A 25,953-nucleotide genomic window follows, 5' to 3' on the forward strand; every position below is an offset into this window, starting at 1 on the left:
TGCTGATGGGCAATTTAAATGATTCTTAGGCTTTTTCATAATTATGCAACTTTGCAATTATTCTCAGTTTCTGCAGTTCAAACAGTAAGATAAAAATGAAAACAGCCTTCTTCTTTGCTTTCAACCTTAGTTTAATGTAAATTAGTAAGCTAAAAACACTTTCTCGTCCTTCATCTTCTCCACGCTGTGGGAGAAAAAGAATTCAAATATCATTGTCATCACCATCATCTGGACATAATCACTCTCAAAATTTGGTCCAGAAATTCCATCCATAAAGTAAAAGATACTAGAGTAGCTGGCATTGAAGAAACAGGTGGTGGAATGATTACACTCTGTTATACCCCAGACAAAAGTTTGGATTCTAGACTAGAGGGAGAATGTATTCATCAAAGAACTCACATGGCTGTATTTTTGATAATTCTTCCTTGGTCCATTTTCTGCCCAATGCCATGCACGACAAATACAATATGGGTTGTCTGTGATGGCTTGTCTTCTAATGTGGCTTCTTCTACATAACCTCTATGAAGTCTGGTCCCACTACTTGATGCTGTAGAAAAATTGTGATTCTAAGTTTACTATTTATTCCAAATATAGCATTTTGACAATATACTGAAAGAAATAATAAAGTAAAAGGAATATTAAGAAAAAATTTCACTGGATTGGGTGGGGATGAAATTTATAAGAAGATGTATCTTGACTGGCTCAGATATAAAGTGCTTAAATGGACACGACACCAAAGCCAGAAACAACAGGAAAAAAGAAAAGGAAGGAGGGAACGATGGACAGAACACACAAAAATTTTTTAAAAGTTCTCTATCAAAAAAATACCATGAAGCAAAGATAAAAGGTGAATGACAAATTGGGAAAAATTTTGCAAAATATGTGCAAAATTAGTTAATTACTAAGGTACAAAAGAGAGCTTACTAACCAAAAAGTGAAAAGACAACCATTCAAATAGCAAAATGGGCGAAAGGTACAAGGTAATTCACAAAACAAATACAAATGACTAGTAAACATAAAGAAGATATTCAAGCACATCTGTTACCAAAGAAGCCACAACAAAAGATGGAATAGCAAAAAAGATTATTATCAGACTTAACAAAAATTTCTGAAAAATGTATTAGTAATGTTCTCACATCTTTCTCAGGTACCATTTCCTCTTTTCTTCCCTTTAGTCACACTTTTTGAAAAAGTTGTCTCATCTCACTGCCTCCATTTCTTTACCTACCTAGACTTCAACCCATACCAATCTGGCTTCTGCCCCCTCAATCTATCCAAATCACCAATGACTTCCATTTCACTAAATCCAACACAAAATTTTAGTTTTCACCTTCAATTGCCATGTTTTATTTTCACATCACTGCCTGAGGTTTGATTGCTGTTGTGTTTCTATAAGTATAAAATATATTTATTAATCTTGTCAGATCATTCTAAATCTATTACCACTGATGAATACATGTGAACTCAATCGCCTTAATGAAAGTTTCATTTAACGGGGCAGTAACTGTCACTAAATTTAAGGCATATTTAAAATATACTAAAAATAGAATATGAATAGTCTATTTTGAATGTAAGAGAAAAAGATTCTTTCAAAATTTTGACAAACTATAGTAATATTTAACAATTACCTTTAGAAAATCCCAGTTTTTGGGTTACCGTCCTTGCAATTTTAGATGTTGTTGCATCACTATAAAGATACACTTCATCCATACTGTGCCAGTCCACATGATTTCGACTCAACTTGAAACTATGAATAGCTGTTGCAAAAAGGAAAAATTAATGTTAAGGTTGCTCATTTGTGTGAAGAGTTATAATACACAGATTTTTGAATCAGTATTTTAACTGTTCAATAAGAAACTGTTTTGCTGAAACACATATCGATGTGAAGCAAATAACGGATAGGGACTTTATTTTATAAATGATAAACCATGCTACAGGGAATATCAACTTGTTTCAACGACACGGACTAACTGGCTTAACCACCGTAATTTTAATGTATAACACATAGTCAATATGTTGTGATTATTAGAGAACTGCTTTCCCACATGATATGCCCATTTCTTAGGTCTAAGGGGTAATATACACCTTCATGAAAGTCCTCAATATCTTTGACATAAAAACTTAAATCTCCTTTCTTCTACGGATTTTATTTTTGGATCTGTGAAAATTTCACTCAGTGCAAGACAAAACAAGACTAGAGGAAAACAATTATCTTTAACTGGGATGAGAACAACCTAATTTATTAGAATATATGATAGTTTTGAAATGGATATAAAAACCAATTATCACTGGATATTGCTTACCATAACAGAAATCCAAAGTTGAAAGATGTTTTAATAAGATATCAAAAAAATATTGAAGAAATATTTTCTACTATGATGTTCAAATCAGTATGGCTATTGCATTTCTATAACTAAGGTATACCTTAGTTATAAATAAGCTCTAAGGAAAAATAATAACCAAACCTATGTGCTCAAGGAATACATAAGCTCTCTGTGGCAGCCACAATGTCTTATACCACATTTTGTACCACTGGCACCAGCGTCCTAGCACAGTGCCTGACATGTGTCACAAATTCAGTAATGTTTGTGGAAGCAGTGGATTAAGAACTGTCATAACATATTCATCCATTCATAACTTGATAATTACATTCAGAAGGCCTTAAACGTTCCTCTCTATATCTCTGGTATAAAGGTGAGAAAATCCACATACCCATCTTCAGAAAACCAAGTACCTTAAAATTGCTATCCCTGATTTATTTAAAAAAAAAAAACAAAAACTTTTTAAGCAAAATATCATCTCCCAATATATATAAAGACCCAGAGGTACAAAGAGATTAAGTGACTTCCCCCAAAGCTGATTACCAGCAGAGTCTAACTATTCTGACTTGAAAATGAGTTGAAAATAACCTGAAGTTTAAATATGAAAGGTTATATAGCCGTGGTCAAGATATAAGATCGTAAGTCATTTTTATGAAAACCTATTCCCTACTAAAAACACATAGAAAAGTAAATCATTTCAGGGAAATTATTCTTAGTTATGTGATAAATATAATTTCAAAAATTTATGAGAAACCAATTTATATTTCACTTATCTGTCAGGATGCATTTTACTAACATTGAACACAGACCTAGATGCGATTAATGTAACAAACATTAATAATGTTCAATCCAAAAAAAAACAAAACAAAAACCAGTAACAATGTACAAACTCAGCTTTTCTTATAAAAGAGTTTTTTGTAAATTAGGAAAATCTTTTGCAAGAGTTTAATAATTATTTACTTTTCTATGTCTGATCCAAACCACTATTTTATTAAAGCATTTTTATCTAGTTTCTAAACTACATCTTTGTTAAAATAGTTTTGAATCACATATGCTTAAAACATTAAAACTATAGGACCAAGATATTAAGAGAACAGTGTTAAAGCCAACACAATTTTGTTCCTCCTCAAATCATCCACAAACCGCCTTAAAGTAAAACCTCTTAGTATTGGGTGAACATACCTTTACTGGACTACACACATTATTTACAAATGTTTATGTTGCTTATAATTAGGTAACTCTAAGCAAAATAGCACAATGGGCACATTTCTAAAAAACTAAAAACTTCTATGCTTTAAATGCCGAATACTATAAGCCAGGGAGAAATAACTACATGGAGAAATAAAACTACAATTACTGTACCTTGAGAACGCTTTCGTTTAAGACCTGCCGCATCTGTACTCTCCTTATATCCTCTCCATTTGAACAGAGAAGGGAGGGAGAAGGGAGGGAGGTGGTAGACAACTAAGAAAGCAAAAACACTGAGCTTCAAAGTAAATTTTAAATGAGGTTTGCCATTTTGCCTTTTTGTTGTATTAACTTTAAAAGGTGAGTTGTATTTGACAAACATTATTCTAAATGCTTTATTCATGTAACTTCTAATTAAAAACCAGTAAAGCAAAACATTAGTTTAATAATGTTTATCAAATAGATACTCTACTTTTATTGAAAAAAAAAAAGGCAAATCATACCTAAAATTTATCCGTTAAAGACAACTATGTGATCATCATATTTAATGCCTTTTCACAGATAGAATAAAAAATAGGTTTGGTATTTTTGTATGCATAAGGGATATATAAACCCATCTTCACAATACTAAGGTTATTTACTTTCACCAAATTAGCTGACAGCTGGTGTCCAAATTAAGAAGGCAATAAATAACATTTTAGACATTTAATGCAGTTTTCCTGAGAAAATATCACAATATACATTCCACTAGATGCCTTCTATTACTGAAGTATATAATGGAAGCTTCCCACAGAAAATATTCTTTTCACAACTCTGTTCAAGCTGTGAAAAGAATTTTAAAAATGAAACTTTTGCCAAAATAAATAAAATTGGAAGCTCTTTAACTGGTTAGTGATAAAATAATGAAAGTTAGTAATAAATGATGAAAAAAGTCACTAGTAAAAATGCATGCTGTGACATCTTTAAACATGAAACAGACAACATAAAGCCAGACACAGACTTGATTTTTGGCAAATCAGTAGATAACCTTGAAGTCAACACTTTCCCTGTTGAACATTGCTAGTTACGTATCGGTAAATTTCTTTACATTTTAAATAAGCATTTTTTTTTAAAAATCCACTTGAAATTGAACCTATTTATAAGAAGTTTTTTTTCTTTTCTTCTTCTTTTTCTTCTTTTTTTTGGTTTTTAAATAAAGCAGTTTCTTAACAGTTCAGGAAATGAACCACAGAACCTTTATGACTTAGTTCATATTTATGTTCTAAAACATTTGCTTTTTCATCCTCACTCCCTTCTACAATAATGTGATATTCAAAGGTTAAATACTGCTCAAATATGGATATATTTAATTCCTGTTGATCAGTATTAGATACATTTAAAAAATCTGTTGTATGTATAAGTGAAGCATATTCAAAGATTTGTACAATAAAGGTAACTGAGAAATGTTTACAAGGCACTTAATAATTACAACTATCTGTAATTAGATAGCTACAAACTAGAATTTAAAAGCTGGGTGGTAAATTAAGATTATAAAAACATTTCATTGTTACACAGAGGTAGAAAATGACAACTGAAGCAATTTTCTTCACTGAAAAAGTTTCTTCTCAAAGGTGCCTTCTGGTTAGTTATTGAGGAGTAGATGTACCACTTGCAGGAAACATTTTTAAACAAAAAAATCATTAGGAAAATCTAAATATCAAAGTAGATCAAATTGGCATAAATTTGAGACTTTACTATTCAAAGAAACAAAACCTAGGTTTTATATATCCACTAGTAAAACTAACATGAACCAAATCTATATTTACCAAAACTAAAATAATAAAAAAGAGACATTAGTAAAAATGTATGCTGTGACATTTGGTAAGCATGGAACAGCCAACATAAAGCCAGACATAGACTTGATATTTGGCAAATCAGCAGATAACCCTGAAATCAACATTTTCCCTATTAAATATTACTGGTTATAAACCAATATAAAATGTCTTTACATTTTAAATAAGCAATTATTTATAAATCCACTTGAAATACATATGGACCTTTGACTATACTTCAAAATTATACAAACACTTTCAGAATGCTACTCAAGATATAAAAAATAAAGGCCTTTCTTTCTAAAGGAACTGTATGATTTAGGGATTAAAAAAGACAAATACCCCAATTTACTAAAAATAGAAAAGCATATTTGTTTAAAACATTTTCTTTTTTAAAAAGATTTTATTTATTTATTTATTTATTTATTTATTTATTTATTTATTTATTTGACAGAGAGATGGAGAGAGAGCACAAATAGGCAGAGTAGCAGGCAGAGAGAGGGAGGGAGAAGCAGGCTCCCCACTGAGCAGGGAGCATGATGTGGGACTTGATTCCAGGACCCTGGGATCATGACCTGAGCTGAAGGCAGGTGCTTAACTGACTGAGCCACCCAGGCGCCCCTATTTAAAATATTTTCACAAAATTAAATAGGCAAGGTTCTTTATACCTTCCTCTCAAATCAAATTCTTATTTTCACTTGAAAGTCACTTGCTCTATTTGTCACAATATCTCACAGCGTAGTTAGAAAGCTTAATTTTTTCAACCCAAAGGACAGAATTAGTGGTACTACCATGAGCACAAGAGAGACAAAAAGTATCTACTATCAATCCAACAGGGATCCCCATTAAACGAAACTCACGTGCTAAAAAGCATTAATGAATTTTCCCCCTAAAATGTGAAGTTTTAGTTAGGAATTTTTATGTTAGCAAACATACGCATAAACTCAAAATGTTAACTTATTAAATGCTAACATTTAATTAAAATGTTATTTTATATACCAAAGCCTTACATAGCAATGAAGAAGATTTAAAGCACTAAAGCATTTCTAATAAATTTCCATAATAATCCTTTTCCTCTTCAAGGGATTTTCTTCATTATATAATTCTAAAAGCAACAGAGTATCAAAAAAGGGGGTTGCTGATGACATGCTAATTCCCAGAATAGAAAAACTCAGTGAGTTTTCCCTTTCTAAAAGCTGGTAACCTCGATGATCTCGACTTTAGGGAAAGCAGTTTTGACATCTCAAACATGCCAACTGTAATGAGAAAACCCCCAGCAACCTTCTTGGATCTCAGAGAAATTAAGTTAGGTAAATTTATAAAAAGTAGTAACTAAAAAGCTAGAAGAGGAGAATCCTCTTAGTCACCAAAAAGGGAGGAAAAGAAAAGCTGGTTAGAAAGGATTAGCTCCCCTACTCCTCTTGCCTTTTTGACTTTTGCAGTTCTGTATTCAGAATTTGGGATATTCTTATCCAGCAAAAGTGATAGGAATACACACTTTACATGACAAATTGTTAAAGGTTTTAAGTCCTTCAAGATACACCAACACCTGTGATGTCACAGTATCCCAAAATAGCTTGAACAGTAACCTATGACTTTATATTGATAGTGTGACTCTTAGATAGCATATAGTTAGATTTCACATTCTTAATCTGTTAATCTCTGCCTTTTAATTGGAGCATTAGTACTTACATTTACTGTAATTATTAATATGGGTGAATTTAGGCCAACCATTTCACATATATTTTCTCGTTGTTCCATTTGTATTTTGTTTCTTGTTTCTCCTTCTTGATTTCTTTTGGGTTAATTAAATATTTTTTACTATTTTATTTTAATGCCCCAACTGGACCTTTTTTTTTTTCATAACGTCGACATTTTAAAAAAAATCATCTTTATTGAGGTACAATTGACAATAGTGTAAGATATTTAATGTGTACATCATAGTAAATTGATATACATTGTGAAAATGTTCCCCTTATCTAGTTAATTAGACCCCTTAACAATTTGAAGAGCTCTGATCAGTTATTTTGTAGAATGTCCCTTAATTTGAGTTTATCTGATGTTTTCTCATGATTGGATTGATGTTACACATTTTTTGGGCCCGGTGAAGTACAGGACTAACCCATTTAAAAACTTTAATCTTTTTAAAACTGATTATTGCTTGGGCCAATAAAGTGAGTCAAACACTACTCTGGTACTATATTCAGGTATTTTCAAAATTACTTATTTGAAGTGCTGATTTTATTTGTAGAATTCATCCCCAGTGAAACTCTAGATTTCCATTTGTCAGGCTGCTAAGATGGGGAGGGAAGATAATCAATTTTTATTCTAACTCTATGAGAAAACAAAATTTAGATTACAGTATCTAAATCACAAAAAGTCATGACATTTTTATGGGTTATCTTTATGTATGCTAAAAAAGTTATGCTAAACTTTCAATCTATTTTACTGCTCACTTTGAGATTAGTAGGAAAATTAACAAGGAGAAAATATTTTAAAAGCCAATTTATTTGTGGCATCAGCTATCCTAACCAAAACACAGATAAGGTCAGAAAGAAAAGGAATTATTTTAATGTCCTTCAAGGCAAGAATTCTGTTTAGTTTCTTAGAAATTCCAGAGGGAAAATAATTCCACAGAGCACTTAAGAGTTCCTCAATAAAGTATTTTAAAATGTTTTTAATTATTAAGTGGGATTTTTCCAGAAAGTCTTACTTGAAAAACTCCACGGCACTGTGATCTCCAACTCTCTGTATTCCAACTCTGTTTGCAGAATATCTAATTCTGTATTCACTGTTTACTGTGTTATATTATATGTAACTCTTTGTAACTACTCTCATCTTTGGGTTTGTCTTTCCCAAAACTTCATGAGGTTCAAAACCCTGTATCTTTCACAAAAGTGACTAGTACAGTACTATCTGCACATGGAAACATTGAAAACCTCCTAAAAATATGAAGAGTCAAGGCTTTCTCACATGTGCATGAGAAAATTTAGGTGGAAAAGATATTTTTACCCTAATTAATGAGATATGAAATTTTAGAAGCTTGGAGGTAAGAAGCAAAATAAAAGATTATGTTTTTATCTTTGTAGATATGTTAAATTTGATTTTTCTAACAATGGTGGCTTTTTAGACAGCAAATATTCTTAAGACTAGTGATAATTTTCAAGCACACTACAAAATTTCCCATAATCTTCAAAGTCAAATATCACATCTCAACACAGAAATGTATGTTTTACATAAAGCTGAATAAAAACTAAAATGGCTGTGAATTTATGACAACAGTATATATACCACATTGAACTTAAAATCTTTGTTAATAACAAAATATGCTGAAGCTTTACTTATATGCCACAGTGTATTTTAAAAAACCAATTTTTCTTCTAATGAACCTTAAAGAATCATCATTTTGAAAGATGACAAGGCAAAAATGTTCTAACAGTTTAAAAATTTTCTGTTGCTACTAATGAGAACTTTACCAAAGTATATCCTTAAAGCTAGCAAAAAATATTACTATAATATCCTAAATTGATACTCTAGAATCAACACAGACACTCTAGGCATACTAAAAGTCTACTCACACAAATATACCATGTTCTTTATCAGACTTCTTTAAATGACTGGTACATTAAAATTAGGGTACTGTGAAGAAAATGGAAGTATTCTGCTATCCTTAACATTTTGGCAGGCAGTAGAAGTAAAAGAGACACACAAGATTCTAATTTTCATTGAAATAAAAACAAGATTCCAAATAGATGGATCTAGAGATGAAACAGAGCTGGTGACTAACTTCTATTGGATAAATTAGTAAGAGGAAAAAGAATGTTTTGAATACAGTACAAGAAAGGGAAATAATCTACTTAGATTTTTATTTTTTATACTCATCCTTTTTCTCCTCCAAGCTCTTGGGATTTTTTTCCCTACACTAATAGTAATGAATTCAGGTGGCTAAACTGCCATTTCTGAGGGAGGACTGAAGGAGAATTAATAGAAAGAAATCTAGAATTCAGCCTTCTCCAGTAGCAATCTTATTTTGGTAGTGATCATGAGCCACAACTTTCCTCAGTTATGTAGACTTTTAATCAACTAGACACAAAAGATATGTTAATTTGGTGTGAACTAAGCTATATAGTTTCCTTGCTTGTGATGTGTGTGTATGTGTGTGTGTGTTCAGAGAGAAAAAATAGGAGAAAGACGACTTAGGATGTTTGATACTAACAATAAGAAAAAAATTAGCCAATTTAAAGCTTATTGTTTTGCCATTATGTCATGTGAACAATTACTTTTTTAAAAAATTAATATATAATGTATTATTTGCCCCAGGGGTACAGGTCTGTGAATCATCAGGCTTACACATTTCACAGCACTAACCATAGCACATACTCTCCCCAGCCAACTATCCTTCCCCTGCTCCACCTGCCAGCAACCCTCAGTCTATTTAGTGAGATTAAGAGTCTCTGATGGTTTGTCTCCCTCCGGATCCCATCTTTCTTTCTTTCTTTCTTTTTTTTTTTTTTACTTTTAACCACATAATTTTTTTCCAAGCTGCATTCTGTGAATTACTTGATCAACACTGAGTTTTTCTGTTTTAGAGATGTTTTATGAGAAGGGGAAAAAAACCCACTTAACTCATATTTTAATTCGCTAGTTTCAATAGGGCTTGCCAAGAAACCTCCCAAATAAAGGCAAGTATAGATGAAGAAATACTTTTTAGAAAAAAAAATTTAGAGAAATCTACAAATTCTAATCTACCTATATTATACTCACCAGAATAGCTGATCCCACTGCCTGCAGTAAATGGAACAATAGAAGTATTTTTAACTTTACCACACATATTGAATTTTACTCAAGATCAGACACATAATGAAACATGGCCATCTTGGCTATGATATAAATATTTTAAGGTATTGCAAACAAATCCAAATGCTGAGTAAGGGAATATAAAGAGTAGACTGTTTCAAAGTAAAAGTTGATGTGGTTATCAATATGGAAACAACCTAAAGGTACTCATACAAAGGAAATTAAAGTTTTTGGTTTTTTTTTTTTAAACTTCAGGAAAAGAACTGACATTAAAATATTAATAAAACTGCCCTTTTGATATAATGACAGATTTTTTTGTAGATTCAATTTTCATTGGTAATTACAAACTACTGAAAAGGACTAATTCACAGAACATTGAACAATTTGTACAATAGTAAGTCATGTTAGTGTCATGCCAATGAAAACATACATTAAGTAAAATAAAAACTGAGACAGTTTGAAATTCATAGCAGTATTAAATTCTAAAATAATCAAATGTTTAAATCTGGAGTTTTACAAATTCTAACACTCATGAATTACTATGCAAAATTAAGAACTACTCTAAACTTCATCAAGAACTTACTTGATTTACAACATATTAATTATATTAATTGGTCTTACCATCTTTTCCATCTATGGATTTTGACACTTCAATATCAAAATTTTCCTGCATCTGCTGACCTCTAAAACAGCTGAGATGTTCTTGCTCAATTAAATTACTTTCTTTTTCTTCTAGAGGCTGCCAAGTACCATCAATAAACCACTGTCCACGCATTACTGGTATTTTATCTGCCTCTGAAAAGAGAAAACACAGAATTATACATTTTAGGATCCAAGGGTCCCAGAGAGAGACATAGTAACTATAATTTTTATATTTTGTTACTACTGTGGCAAAAACTTCCATGGCTTAGCAGAATCATTTAGTTTTAAATTTTAGATTTTAAGGCACAGTACATATTTTTCACAGTATATCATTTTATTTATATTGGATATTATGCAAAAATTATTTTGGCATTAGAAAGGTAGATGAGCTGTTATCTTTATAACTGAGGCCCCGAGTAACCCAAATTAGTAGGTGATGGGGTTAAGACAAGTTCATGCAAGATGCTGGTAATAGTTCCAATGTTTTAGAAAATACTGATATACGTTCCCAGAAGTATTTCAGAACTAGAGTGTGTGGTGGTAGTGTGTTGTACTTTTTAGTACAACAATCTATAACCTTGAAGGTTATAGATTCCCAGTTAGAATATAGGAATAGCTGATATATTTAATTATAGTAAATTCCTTACCCATTTTAGAAAAAAATTGAGTAGAAAGTTTTCTTGAATAACTGTAAACATTCCTTTGATTAAATACTGTTCCTAGGAGCACCTGGGTGGCTCAGCCCTTAAGTGTCTGCCTTCAGCTCAGGTTGTGATCCCAGAGTCCTGGGATCAAGCCCCGCATCAGGCTCTCTGCTCCGCAGGAAGCCTGCTTCTCCCTCTCCCACTCCCCCTGCTTATGTTCCCTCTCTTGCTATGTCTCTGTCAAATAAATAAATAAAATCTTTAAAATAATAAATTAATTAAAAAAAAAGATTTAAATGCTGTTTCTATAAGCCTAATACTTTCCTTCCTTCCAAACCTCCCTGCCTTCCCTTTCTTCCTTTCCTTCCATGCCCAGTGTGGAGGCCAATGCAGGGCTTGAACTCAGGACCCCAACTTCAAGACCTGAGCTGAGATCAAGAGTTGGACACTTAACCGACTAAGCCACCAAGGCACCCCTATTTTTTTTTTTAAATAAACCACAACTGTTAGTTATGTTATTTTGAATCCTTTAAGACTTGTAAAAAATAAAGCAAAAATAAAATGGAAATAACAAGCCTAAAAATAAAAAGCAAAATAAAACAAATGAACTTAATTATGTAAAGATTTGGTGGTTTAATCATATACAGAAAAATTATTTCAACTGGGTTTAAAACACAGTAATTTTTACATATATGTATTAGGATATAACCTGCGAACAAAAAGAACTATAGATACATCTTAAGCCTGAATTTTGTCTCCTTAGGTTTTTCAAAATGTTATTCTAGCTTTCCTTGCTATATTATTCTTGAGAAGTCTGATGTAAGTCTAATTTTTTTTTTTTTAAGTAAAGTGATCCCCTGCTCACTCTACCCCAGATAATAGAAAAAAAATTGCCTTTAAAATCTAATAGTTTTTGACTCAGAGTTCATAGTTCTAGATCAATCAGTCTTGGTGGGCCCTTTTAATACATAGATTTCAATTTTTCTCTTGTTTCTGAAAAGTTCCCTTGGATTATGGTTTAGTCATTAGTTCTGTTCCAGTGATTTCTCCCCTTCAGGGACTCTACTTGTAGATATGCTGGGTCTTCCTTTTTCTATATGGAATTTCACACAGTTTCTCAAGCTTTTTATTTCTTTTGGCATTTTTTCCATTATTTTGTTTTCCTTCCTTTTTTTTTTTTTAATTTACTTATTTGACAGAGAGAGATCACAGGTAGTCAGAGAGGCAGGCAGAGAGAGAGGAGGAAGCAGGCTCCCCGCTGAGCAGAGAGCCTGATGCGGGGCTCGATCCCAGGCCCCTGGGATCATGACCTGAGCTGAAGGCAGAGGCTCAACCCACTGAGCCACCCAGGTGCCCCTGTTTTCCTTCCTTTTATCAATCCCTCTTATGTCAATGCCCCACTAGTATGTCCACAAGTTTGAGAAATTTTATATTTGGCTGGAGTATTTAATAGTTTCCTGAAACTTCTGGGGATGATGGTGGAGTAGGAGGATCCTAAGCTCGCCTCATCCCAAGGATACAACTAGGTAACAACCACATCAGTGTAAATAACCCAGAAAACAATCCGGAGACTCTCCACAGGTAAATGTAGACATGAGGGCACATTGAAGAGGGTAGGAAGGGTGGAGACTTGGTTGGGAACCAAACTGACTGGGAGACTGTCCACAGGAGGAAGCGATGCTGTAGGCACAGAAAGACAGAGGAGCAGACACCTCACCAGGCATGGGGAACCTGCACTGGGAAGAGGAATCGTCATAACGTGCAGCTTTGAAAACCAGAGGGTCCTAACATCTCAAGTTCTTACAATCAGTGGGGATTAAAAACTGGAACTTTAAAAAATTAGTGGGCCTGGCTCTGGAAGAGCCAGAGAGGGAGAGAATGTGAGTCCCTGGCTGAAAAGAGACAGTATTAGAAAAAGCCCCACTGAGATACAGATTAGAAACAGCAGTTTGAAAAACACCTGGGGAAGATTTATTATGAATCTCAGAACGTATGCTGGAGAGACAGGGATTTTTAGGAGTCTTCTCCAAGAACAAAGGAGTTGGAGGGTGCCATTTGCCTCCCCATCGCCCCAGCCTAGATACAAAGACACCTGGGAAAACCACTGGGAACTCTCCCCACCTACCTTGTTAACAGAGCTCTTTCCTGTCCATCCAAAGCAGTGCAACAAGTGTGGCAGTATGCAAGTAGCCCCAACAGAGGCCAGAACTGCTCCAAAGTAACCCCTGCCCCGGGGAGAGGGAAAGACAACCACACACACACCAGTTGCACTGTAGCACCAGCAGTAGACAGAGGCCAGATGTGTAGTCTGACTGCAGGTCCCACCTACTAACAAAAGCTTCTCAGGGGACAACAAAGAGAAAATACCCAGCAGTTGAGTGATACTGCATCTCTCACAAAATCCTGGTCTGACTCCACTCAAGGTCAAGGCAGCCCCAGATTGGCCCATTAACAACACAAGGGCCAAACCTTGCCTGCAACAGGCAAACGGAGTCACTGCAGATGACTGTGGACTAAATGCAATGTGGCTCACCACAATAGTAGGGTACACAAAACACACATAGGAGACACCTGAAGTGCTAGGTTCTGGTGAACAGGGGACTCTGCACTGCAGGACACTATAGGAATCTTCATCTTAAGGCTACTACTGTCAGGAGCAGGAGATGTAGTTGATTTATCTAACACATAGAAACAGAGAGACAAAATGAGGAGACAGGAATATGTCCCAAATAAAGAATAGGACAAAACACAACAAGAGACTAAATGAAATGGAGATAAGTAATATGCCTGCTAGAGAATTTAAAGTAATGGTCATAAAGCTATTCAATGGACTTCAAAAAAGAGTCGAGAACCTCAGTGAGAACAACAGCAAAGAGAAAACATAAAAAGAGTCAGAGAGGAACTCAATAATTGAAATAAAAAATACACTAGAGGGAATAAACAGTACATTAAAGGGAAGAAAAATGGATTGGCAATCTGGAGGACAGCGTAATGAAAAACAACCAAGCTAAACAGGAGAAAGAAAAAGAAAAAATAAAAATAGATTAAGGATCCTCAATAATACCATTAAGTGTAATAATTTTCAAATATAGGGATCCCAGAAGGATAAGATAGAGAAAAGGGGACAGAGAATGTATTTGAAGAAATAATAGTGGAAAACTTCTTGAATCTGGGGAAGGAAACAGAAACTCAGATGTAGGAAGTACAGAGGTTCCCCCAACAAAATCAACCCAAGGAGGTCCACACCAAGACACATAGTAATTAAAATGGCAAAGTAGAGTGATAAAGAGAGAATCTTAAAAGCAGTAAGAGAAAAGAAAACACTCAAATACAAGGGAAACTCCATAAGGCTATTAGCTAACTTTTTTTAGCAAAAAAGTTACAGGCAAGAAGGGAGGAGCATGATATATTCAGAGTGCTAAAAGAAAAAACCCTGCAACCACACATACTCTAACCAGCAAAGCTATCATTCAGAAGAGGAGGAGAGAGTGCTCCAGACAAACAAGAGTTAAAGGAATTCATCACCACTACATCAGCCTTACAAGTAATGTTAAAGGGAACTCTTTGGAAAGGAAAGACCATGAGCAGGGTAAGAACAGTAGGAAGCATAAAAACAGTAAAATTAAGTATATCTATAAAAATCAGTCAAGGGATTCACAAAATAAAAGGATGTAAAGTATGACATCATATATCTAAAATGTGGGGGGGTGGGGGATGGGCTCAAATTTAAGTGACAAAGCTCCAATAAAGACACAGAGTGATGGAATGGATAAAAAAGCAGGACCTGTCTATATGCTGCCTAAAAGATACTCATTTCAGACATACAAACACAGGCAGATTGAAATTGACCTGACGGAAAAGCATTTATCACGCAAATAGAAGTGAAAGAAAAGCTGGGTAGCAATACTTATAATCACACAAAAGAGACTTTATTTTTATTTTATTATTATTTTCTTTTTAAAGGGAAAATTTTGCTAAGCAACTCTTCAGGTTGCTATTCAAGTGTGTGTGTGCTGAACTGCAGTTCTTTGATCCCAAATAAACAGTCTTGCTTAATTATTGCCTCCTGACAATTTTACTTTATTTTTTAAAATTTTATTTACTTATTTGACATAGATACACAGTGAGAGAGGGAACACAAGCAGGGGGAGTGAGAGAGGGAGTAGTAGGCTTCCTGCTGAGCAGGGAGCCTGATGCAGGGCCTGATCCCAGGACCCTGGGATCATAACCTGAGCTGAAGGCAGACGCTTAACAACTAAGCTACCCAGGCGCCCCACAAAACAGACTTTAAAGCAAAGACTATAACAGGAGTCTATGAAGGACATCACATAATTATAAAAGGAATAATCCAAAAAGAAGATGTAATAATTATAAATATTTATGTGCCTGGCATGGGAGCATCCAAGTAGATAAAGTAGCTAATAACAAATATAATGAAAGTAATTGATAGTAATACAATAATAGTAGGAGACTTTAACATCCCACTTACATCAGTGAATAAAACATCCAAACAGAAGCAACAAGGAAACAGTGGCTTTGGATGATACATTGGACCAGATGGACCTAACAAGATACATTCAGAACATTCCATTAAAAAACAACAGAATACATTCTTTTCCAGTGCACATGGAACATTCTCCAGAAGAGATCACATGTTACAACACAAAACAAGTCTCAACAAATTAAAAAATAATGAAGTCATACCACATATCTTTTTTTTTTTTTTTTTTTTTTTTAACTACAATGACTTGAAACTAGAAATAAATGACAAGAAAGGATCTGGAAAGAACACAAATATATGGAGGATAAATAACATGCTACTACAACAATGAACATGTCAACCAACAAACCGAAGAGAAAATAAAAAAAATACGTGGAGACAAATGAAAATGAAAACACAATAGTCCAAAACCTATGAGATGTAGCAAAAGCTGTTCTAAGAGGGCAGTTTAATAGCAAGATAGACCTACCTCAAAGAAGGAAGAAAATTTTCAAATAAACAACCCAAGCTTTCATCTAACGGAGCTAGAAAAGGGAAAACAAAACCCAAAAACAGTAGAAGGAAGCAAATAAAAGGATTAAGCAGAAATAAACAAAATAGAAATTAAAAACAACAACAACATTAGAACAGATCAATGAAACCAGAAGTTGTTCTTTGAAAAGAGGGGGGAAAAAAGGATGTTTTTAGCCAGACTCATCATAAAAAGAGACTGAAACAAAATCTGAAATGAAAGAGAAATAGCAACACCACAGAAATACAAAAGATTGTGCCAGGCATTGCTGCTGCGAAACAGAAATGCCTCCGTCTAGAAGATAAAAAAAAGAGGGGGGGGCACCTGGGTGGCTCAGTTGTTAAGCATCTGCCTTCGGCTCAGGTCATGATCCCAGGGTCCTGGGAGTGGGCCCCACATCAGGCTCCCTGCTCAGTGGGAAGCCTGCTTTTCCCTGTGTCTCTCCCTCTGCTTGTGTTCCTTCTCTCGCTGTGTCTCTCTCTGTCAAATGAATAGGCAAAATCTTTTTTTTTAAGATTTTATTTATTTATTTGACAGAGATCACTAGGCAGAGAGGCAGGCAGAGGCAGAGAGGGGGAAGCAGGCTCCCTGAGCTGAGAGCCACTGAGCCACCCAGGCACCCCTGAATAGACAAAATCTTAAAAAAGAAACACAAAAGATTATAGGAGAATGTTATAAAAAATTATATGCCAGCAAATTTGTCAATGTAGAAAACATGTCTTAATTTCTAGAAGCATATAACCTCCCAAAACAGAATCAGCAAGAAATAGAAAATTTGAACAGACTGATTACCAGCAATAAAATTGAATCACTAATAAAAAAAACTCCCAACAAACAAAAGTCCAGGACCAGATGGTTTAACTGGTGAATTTTACCAAACATTTAAAGAAGAGCTAATATATATTTCTCTCAAACTATTCCAAAAAACAGAAGAGGAAGGAAAGTTCATCCTTCCAAATTTATCCAAATTCCAAATTCATCCTATGAGGCCAGCATTGTCCTGATACCAAAAACAATAAAGACATTACAAAAAAGAGAACTATAGGTCCATATCTCTGATGAACACAGATGCAAATATCCTCAACAAAATATTAGTAAGTTGAATCCAAAAATATATTAAAAAAAAAACCATTCACTATGAGCAAGTGGGATTTACTTGAGATAATGAGATTTACCTGAGATGCAAGGGTGGTTCAATTATTCACAAATCAGTCAACATGATACATTACATCAGTAAGAGAAAATATAAAAACCATATGATCATTTCAATAGATTCAGAAAAATCATTTGACAGAGGGCAACGCCCATTCATGACAAAATAATATCAATATTATATTGATATTATTATTATATTATTATTACCTCAATAACGTAGTTTTAGAGGGAACATAACTCAACATAACAAAGACCATAATGAAAAACCAAGAGCTAACATCATACCTGATAGTGAAAACTGAGAGTTTTCCCCTAAGATTAGGAATAAGACAAGAATGTCCACTTCCCCCACTTTTATTAAACATAGTATTAGAAGGCCTAGCCATAGGCATCAGGCAAGAAAAAGAAGTAAAACATTCACTGTTGGCAGATGACATACTATATATAGAAAACCCTAAAGACGCCACCAAAAAAACTATTAGAACTGATAAATGAATTAGGTAAGGTTGCATGATACAAAATCCATATATAGAACTCCACTGCATTTCTACACACTAATAATGTAGAATAATGAAGACAAATTCATAAAATAATCTCATTTACAATTGCTCCAAAAATAATAAAAACCTAGGAATAAACTTAACCAATGAGGTGAAAGACCTGTACTCTGAAAACTATAAAAGAACACCGATGAAAGAAATTAAATATGACACAAAGAAACAGAAAGAGATTCCATGGTTATGGAATGGGAGAACAAATACTGTTAAAATATCCAGACTACCTAAAGATATCTATGATTTAATGACATCCCTATCAAAATACCAACAGCATATTTCACAGAGCTAGAACAAATAATTCTCAAATTTGCATGGAAACACAAAAGACCCTGAATAGTCAAAGCAATCTTGATAAAGAACAACAAAACTGGTGTTATCACATCTCAGTTTTCAAGATATTCTACAAAGCTGTAGTAATCAAAACAGTATGATACTCGCACAAAAACTGACACATACACAGATCAATGGAACAGAACAGGAAGTCCAAAAATAAAACCATGATTATACTGTGAATTAATTTACAACAAAAGAGGTGAGAATATGCAACAGGAAAAAGACAGTCTTTTCAACAAATGGTGTTGGGAAAACTGGACCACTTTCTTAAACCATACACAAAAACTCAGAATGGACTAAAGACCTAAATGTGAGACCTGAATCCATAGAAATCCCAGCAGAGAGCAAAGGCAGTAAATTCTCTGACATGGGTGGTAGCTACATTTTTCTATGTATGTCTCCTTAGACAAGGGAAGCAAAAGCAAAAATAAACTATTGGGACTACATAAAAATAAAAAGCTTCTGCACAGCAAAGGAAACAAAAAGGCAAAAAGACAACCTACTGAATGGGGAATATATTTGTAAATGATTTATCCAATAAGGGGTTAGTATCCAAAATATATAAAGAACTTACACAACTCAACACCAAAAAACCAAATAATCCAATTAAAAAATGAGCAGAAGACATGAACAGATATTTCTCCAAAGAAGACATACAGATGAGATGGTCAACAGACACATGAAAAAATGCATCAGGGAAATGCAATTGAAACCACAATAAAATATCACCTCATACCTGTCAGAATGGCTAAAAAACAGAAGAAAGAAGTGTTGAAGAGGATGCAGAGGAAAGTCGAACCCTTGTACACTATTGGTGGGAAGGCAAACTGGTGCAGCCACTGTGGAAAACAGTATGGAGGTTCCTCAAAAAATTAAAAATGCAATTACCACAGGATCCATTAATTCCACTACTGGATATTTACCCAAAAAACAGGAAAACACTATCTTGAAAAGACAGATGTACATCTGTATTTACTCCAGCATTTTTACATTTTTATAGCATATTACAATAGTCAAGTTATAGAAGCAACCCAAGTGTCCACTGATAGAGGAATGGATAAAGATGTCTCTTTCTCTCTCTCTCTCTCTCTCACACACACACACAGAGGAATACTATTACTCAGCCATAAAAAAAGAATGAAATCTTGTTATTTGCCAACAACATGGATGGATCTAGTGGGTATAACATTAGTGAAATACAGCAGAGAAAAACAAGTATCATATGATTTCACTCATATGTGGAATGTAAAAAACAAAACAAAGAAGTAAATAAAGAGAAAAACCAAAAAATACTCTTAAATACAGAGAACAAAATGATAGTTATCTATGCCGTGGTCAGCCACTAACATTCTATTTTCTGATAATTATGTGATTCAGAGGAAAGAGTCTGACCATCTTCCCAGAGTAAAAGAACAGGTTATTTTTGGGGGGGGGGGGGTGGACATTCTGTTGAAGAATGACATACATATAGAAAGGTATAAAAAGAAAGGTGTGCTAATCTTATACATACAGCTCAATGGCTTTTTACAAGTTAGTGACACCCAGATCAAGAAAGAAAACATTATTAACATTTCAGAAGCCCTCATGCATCTCCTTCCGGGTGCTACCCCTTACCAACGGTAAACATAACTTTTACCTCTAGCACCACAGATTATTTTTGCTTTTTAGTTGTTTATATAGTAGAATCATGTAGTATGTATTCTTCTATGACTTTCTTTGGCTCAGCATTATGTTACTGAGAGTCAGCCACAAAGATGGCATTATTTGCATGGTTCAAGTACTCGCCAGGTGATAGCAAGAGGGCATTACATAGCTGTGACCTATGTTCCGAGGCTATCATCTTCTACTATTAAAATAATTCCAAATAGCATAGAGACATCTGCCAAAAAATCCCTAATTATATGCTTTAAAAGATATTAAATTATCAATTCATTAATGGATCTCCATAGGGAGCAAGCTCTAATGTAAGGAAACCCCCCTAAATGGGCCTTTAGCCATATAAATGAAGCACTCTCAGTTTTGAACTAGAGAGGACTATTCCTGCCTCTCTAGTATGGACATACTTTCACTCTGCCTGAGGCTCAGAATACCCCATGCCAGGCTGCCCTCATGGCTGGAAGCCTTCTTAATCTGGCTTATGCTCTGATATCCCACAATAAGCCATGATCCCTTGTGGCTACCCTCCTCACCCCACCCAGTTGGTCTCCAATATCCAATGCTGGGCTGCCTCTCAAGTGGACATCTCTTCATTCAGCTGGGCTCTGACATCCTAAGCCCAGCTGTCAGTATTGCTCAGGAGCAGGAAAAGAGAGAAGGGCTAGTGTACTAGTTTTCAACCTGGGACAATCTCCCCACCAGGACACATTTGGCAATGTTTTGTTTCATTGTTGTTTTTTAAAGATTTTATTTATTTGTCAGAGAAAGAGAGAGAGCACAAGCAGAGGAAGTAACAGGCACAGGGAGAAGCAGGCTAGGGAGAAGCAGGCTCCCTGCTGAGCAAGGAGCCTGATGCGGGACTTGATCCCAGGACCCTGGGATCATGACCTAAGATGAAGGCAGATGCTTAACTGACTGAGCCACCCAGGCATACTCACATTTGGCAATGTTTGAAGACATTTTTGATTGTCACAGCTTGGGGGTGGGACAGTGTTGCTGGTATCAAGGCCAAAGATGTTGCTAAACATCTTGCACAGAACAGTTCACCTGACCTCACACCACCATGCCCAGAAATAATAAATCATCTGCCCAAAATGTCAACAAGTGCTGAGACAAACTCTGGGCTAGCAGCATCTTTTAAAACGTAAAACATGGGTATCTTCTTACACAGCAATTCTAGAAATATGCTTTATAGAATAAACTCTTGCAAAAATGCCTGAAGATAAAGATGTTTACCTCAATATTGTTATAAATGAAAACAAAAGAATAAAAACAAACAAAATGACCCAAATTTCTACCAACAGAGGACCAGACATACAAATGTTGCTTGGCACATAGTAGGTATGAAAAATATTCATTAAGTAAATTAAAATATGAATGAATGGATAATATAGCCATAGTGAAATAATGTTCAGAAAAAGTAGGTCTACATTTAATGACATGGAATAAGGTCTACAATAAAAATTTAAAAATTAAATCATAGATATATATAAGTAATGTAATCCTGTTTCTGTAAGATATATACATTAGTATCTATACTACAAATAAGTGGAGAAAAATACACTAAGCTGTTATTAACATATCTCTGGGAGATAGGACTATAAGGAAATTTTTATTTCTACATAATAAATGTCAAATTGTTTGGTGTTTTTATAATATAAATGTTTTAGTTTTATATTCAGTTAATGATGAATATAATGATAGTTAATCTTACATGTATCGAGTTAAATGGGCCACAGGGTACCCAGATATTTGGTCAAACATTCCGGGTGTTTGTGTGTTTTTGGATGAGATTAACATGTATATTAATAGACTGAGTAAAGCAGATTGCTCTCCATAATGTGGGTGGACCTCATCCAATTAGTTGAAGGTCTGAATAAACAAAAGGCTGACCCTCCCTCATATGAGGGAATTCTGTCTGTTGGCCTTTAAACTGGAACATTAAGCTTTTCCCTCTTGACGGCCTTTGAACAGAGACACTGGCTCTGCCAACTTGCCAGCCTCCCTCCCTAATTATGTGAGCCAAATCCTTATCATCTCTTCATCTCTGCAGAACCCTAATACATTCAGGAAAAGTAAAGATCACATATTTTGGAAGAAACTCCAAGATGCCCACACTATATCTACTCTCTCCCTATTCCTTATAACAGAATACTAATTTATTCAGGGCAGCAATATGCAGTTAAAAGATTTTCTAGTCTTCTTGTGCAGCTAGGTTCCATCATGTGGCTGAATTTTAGTAAAAATTTTAGTAAAAGGATACTGCAAATCACTGGTAATAGAGTTCTTTTATTTTTACCTCTTTCTTTACTGCCACCTATATGTCCTGAGCTCCTGAAGATCTCAAGTCACCTACTATAAAATTGTGATTTGTAATGTTAAAAAAAAACCCCACAAGCCAAAAACAGAGTCACTTACAGACCAAGTGACCAAACTGGGGCTTAATACCTAACTAAATTGAAGTTCTAATCTTTCCCCTAGAAACAGAGTCTTAACTTGTCAGAAATTTCCTCATCAGAGAACGAATATAATCTATCACTTGGGTCCATTCCATCCCCCAAAGGAAGAAGAAGTAATAATCCACCTACTTAGTAAGACCCTCTGACCTTTCCCCTAAGGGAAGATGCCTATGCCTGAAACAATTCTTTGCTTAATAACTTCTTGACCCGGGTGCCTCGGTGGCTCAGTGGGTTAAGCCTCTGCCTTCAGCTCAGGTCATGATCTCAGGGTCCTGGGATCGAGTCCCACATCGGGCTCTCTGCTTGGCAGGGAGCCTGCTTCCTCCTCTCTCTCTCTGCCTACTTGTGATCTCGCTCTGTCAAATAAATAAATAAATAAAATCTTAAAAAAAAAAAATAACTTCTTGACCCACTCTCCTTCCTATAAAACCTTCCATTCAGCACAACTCCTGGGATGCTGCCTGATTCATGAACTGCTTAATAAAACCAGTTATATCTTCAAATTTACTCTGCTGAATTTTGTTTTTTTAACAATTAATAAAAACATATTTGGTCTCTGTCCTTGTTTCTGGCACAGAACTCCTAAAACCCTTGGAATTTCTTAAGAGATGAGAAAGATAAAGCTATCTTTTATTATGATAACAAGGTGAATTCTGGACCACCTCTAGCTCATCTAAGGATAGGGGCTGGTCACCAGGGGAACCAACCATGTAATCAGAGGGTTGGAATGTTCAGTCTCACTCCCTCACCTCCTTTGAGAGGAGAGGGGCTGAAGGTTGAATCGATCACCAATGATTTAATCAGCCATACCCATGTAAAAAAGTAAACCTTTTTACTTTTTGGAGTACTGAGAGAGAGCATAGAAACTCTGTACCCCTTTTCCCACATGACTTGTCCTAAGAATCTTTTCATTAGGTTGTTCCTAAATTATGTAGTTTGTAATAAACCAGTAATCCAGGAAGTGGAATGTTTCTCTCAGTTCTGTGAGCTGCTCTAGCAAATTAATCAAACCCAAGCAGGGGGTTGTGGAAACCTCTGATTAACAATAGCTGGTCAGTAAGAAGTAAAAGTAACAGTAAAAGTAAACAGTAAAACAGTAAAAGTAAAAGCTTGTGACTGGCTTCTGAGGGTAGGGGGTGAGGGAGCCAGTCTTGGAGGACTTGGCCCTTAACCTGTAGGATCTGATGCTATCTCTGGGGAGACAGTGTCAGAACTGTTTAACTGTAGAACAACTATAGCTGGTATCCCTAGAGAACTGCTTGGTCACCACAGTCCCACACAGTACCACACTCACATACATGGAATTGGCTACAAGAACCTAAAGACTTACATAAGACAGAACGCTGAATAACAGAAGAACCTCTGTCCCTTGTTACAGGGCCACACAGCCCTGAACGCTAGACATCCACACTTCTTTTAAGTGGAAAGAAATACACCTTTTTGTGTTTAAGTCACCGGTATTTTAGCTTTTTAAGATCACACACGGTACAATCTCATGGTTATATGGCCTTGCACAGTTATATATGTTTAAAACATCATCTTACTTTGTAGTTATAGCATGGTGAGATCTGGATACATCTGTTAAACAGCAGATTATGTAGCTAGGCACCAGAGAAAAACTTTTCACAGGGATAACACATGTAAAGAATATGTTGGAACTAGATAAACAAAGTATTACTTTTCTCATTTATGACAACACTCATTGAAAGTCATTGTAAACTTAATATAATTAAGACTAATACTTACAATTACTACCTGCCTATCAGAAAATAAGTAAGTCATTATCCTAATTATAACCCTCAGGCAAAAAAGAAAGGCCTTTACTGGAATCATATTCATTGCAGCATTATTTATAATAGCCAAGATATGGAAGATGTGGAAACAACCTAAGTGACCACTGATGGATAAACGGGTATAGAAGATGTGGTATGCACACACACACACAAAATGGAGTATTATTCAATAAAAAAGAATGAAATTTTGCCATTTGGGTCAACATGGGTGTAGCTTGAAAGCATTATGCTAAGTGAAATAAGTCAGACAGAGAAAGAAATACTATATGATCTCACTTATATGTGGAATTAAAGCAAAAACAAAAGAAGCTCACATACAGAGAACAGATTGGTGGTTGCCAGGGGTGAGGAGTGGGTGAAACGGATGAAGGCAGATCTAAAGGTATGAACTTCTAGTTATAAAATAAATCATGAGGATGTAATGTACAGTACGGTGACTGTAGTTAATAATATTGTGTTCATACCTTGTTTTATTGTGCTTCATAGATACTACATTTTTTTTTACAAATTGCAGATCTGTGGCAACCCTACATCGAGCAAGTCTTTTGGTGCTATCTTTCCAACTGCATTTGTTCACTTTGTGTCTCTGTGTTACACTTTGGTAATTCTGGCATTATTTCAAACTTTCTCATTATTATTATATTTGTTATGGTGATCTGTGAACAGTGATCTTTCTTATTACTGTTGTAATTGTTTTTGGACACCATGAACTACACCCACACAAGATGGCAAACTTAATTTATAAGTATGTGTTCTGACTGCTCCACAGACTGCCTCTTTCCCTCTCCTCAGGTCTCTCTATTCCCTGAGATACAATAATATTGAAATCAGGGAAATTAAGAGCCCTACAATGGCTTCTAAGAGCTCAAGTGAAAGGAAGAGTCACATGTCTCTCACTCTAAATCAAAAGCTAGAAATGATTAAGCCTAGTGAGGAAGGCATGTTGAAAGCTGAGACAGGCCAAAAGCTAAGCCTCCTGTGCCGTAGTTAACCAACTTGTGAATGCAAAGAAAAGTTCCTGAAGGAAATTAAAAGTGCTAGTCCAGTGAACATATGAATAATGAGAAAGCAAAACAGCCTCATTGGTGATATGAACAAAATCTTAGTGTTTTAGATAAAAGATCAAACCAGCTGCAACATTCCCTTAAGCCAAAGCCTAATCCCAAGGAAGACCCTAACTCTTCTATTCTAAGAGGGCTGAGAAAGGTGAGGAAGCTGCAGAAAAGTGTGAAGCCAGCAGAGGTTGGTTCATGAGGTTTAGGGAAAGAAGCCATCTCCTTAACATGAAAGTACAAAGTGAAGTAGCAAGTGCTGATGTAGAAGCTATAGAAAGTTATCCAGAAGATGTAGCTCGGATATAAATGAAGGTGGCTACACTAAACAACAGATTTGCAATGTAAGTGAAACAGTCTTCTATTGGAAGAAGGTGCCACCTAGGACTTTCATAGTAGAGAGGAGGCAATGCCTGGCTTCAAAGCTTCAAAGGATAGGCTGACTCTCTCGCTAGGGGCTAATGCAGCTAGTGACTTGAAGTTGAAACTAACACTCATTTACCAATCTGAGAATCCCAGGGCCCTTAAGAATA

General features: G+C 35.0%; 1 protein-coding gene across 3 annotated transcripts in view; it reads right to left on the reverse strand.

Annotated features, from left to right (window-relative positions):
- DDHD1 (DDHD domain containing 1) overlaps nucleotides 1–25,953 on the reverse strand; it is a 95,631-nt gene that overhangs the window by 43,341 nt on the left and 26,337 nt on the right. For 2 of the 3 annotated variants that reach the window (XM_080807333.1, XM_080807332.1), the window contains exons 2-4: nucleotides 10,739–10,912; nucleotides 1,629–1,757; nucleotides 400–547 (exon numbers count right to left, since the gene is read on the reverse strand). In XM_080807333.1, the coding sequence (XP_080663459.1) occupies nucleotides 400–547; nucleotides 1,629–1,757; nucleotides 10,739–10,912 (451 nt within the window). Of the gene's footprint in view, nucleotides 1–399; nucleotides 548–1,628; nucleotides 1,758–3,683; nucleotides 3,786–10,738; nucleotides 10,913–25,953 lie in introns of all 3 variants that reach the window. The other variant, XM_080807331.1, reaches the window with a different exon arrangement.

Source organism: Martes martes, assembly GCF_963455335.1.
Source record: "Martes martes genome assembly, chromosome: 7".
Lineage (NCBI taxonomy): Eukaryota > Metazoa > Chordata > Mammalia > Carnivora > Mustelidae > Martes > Martes martes.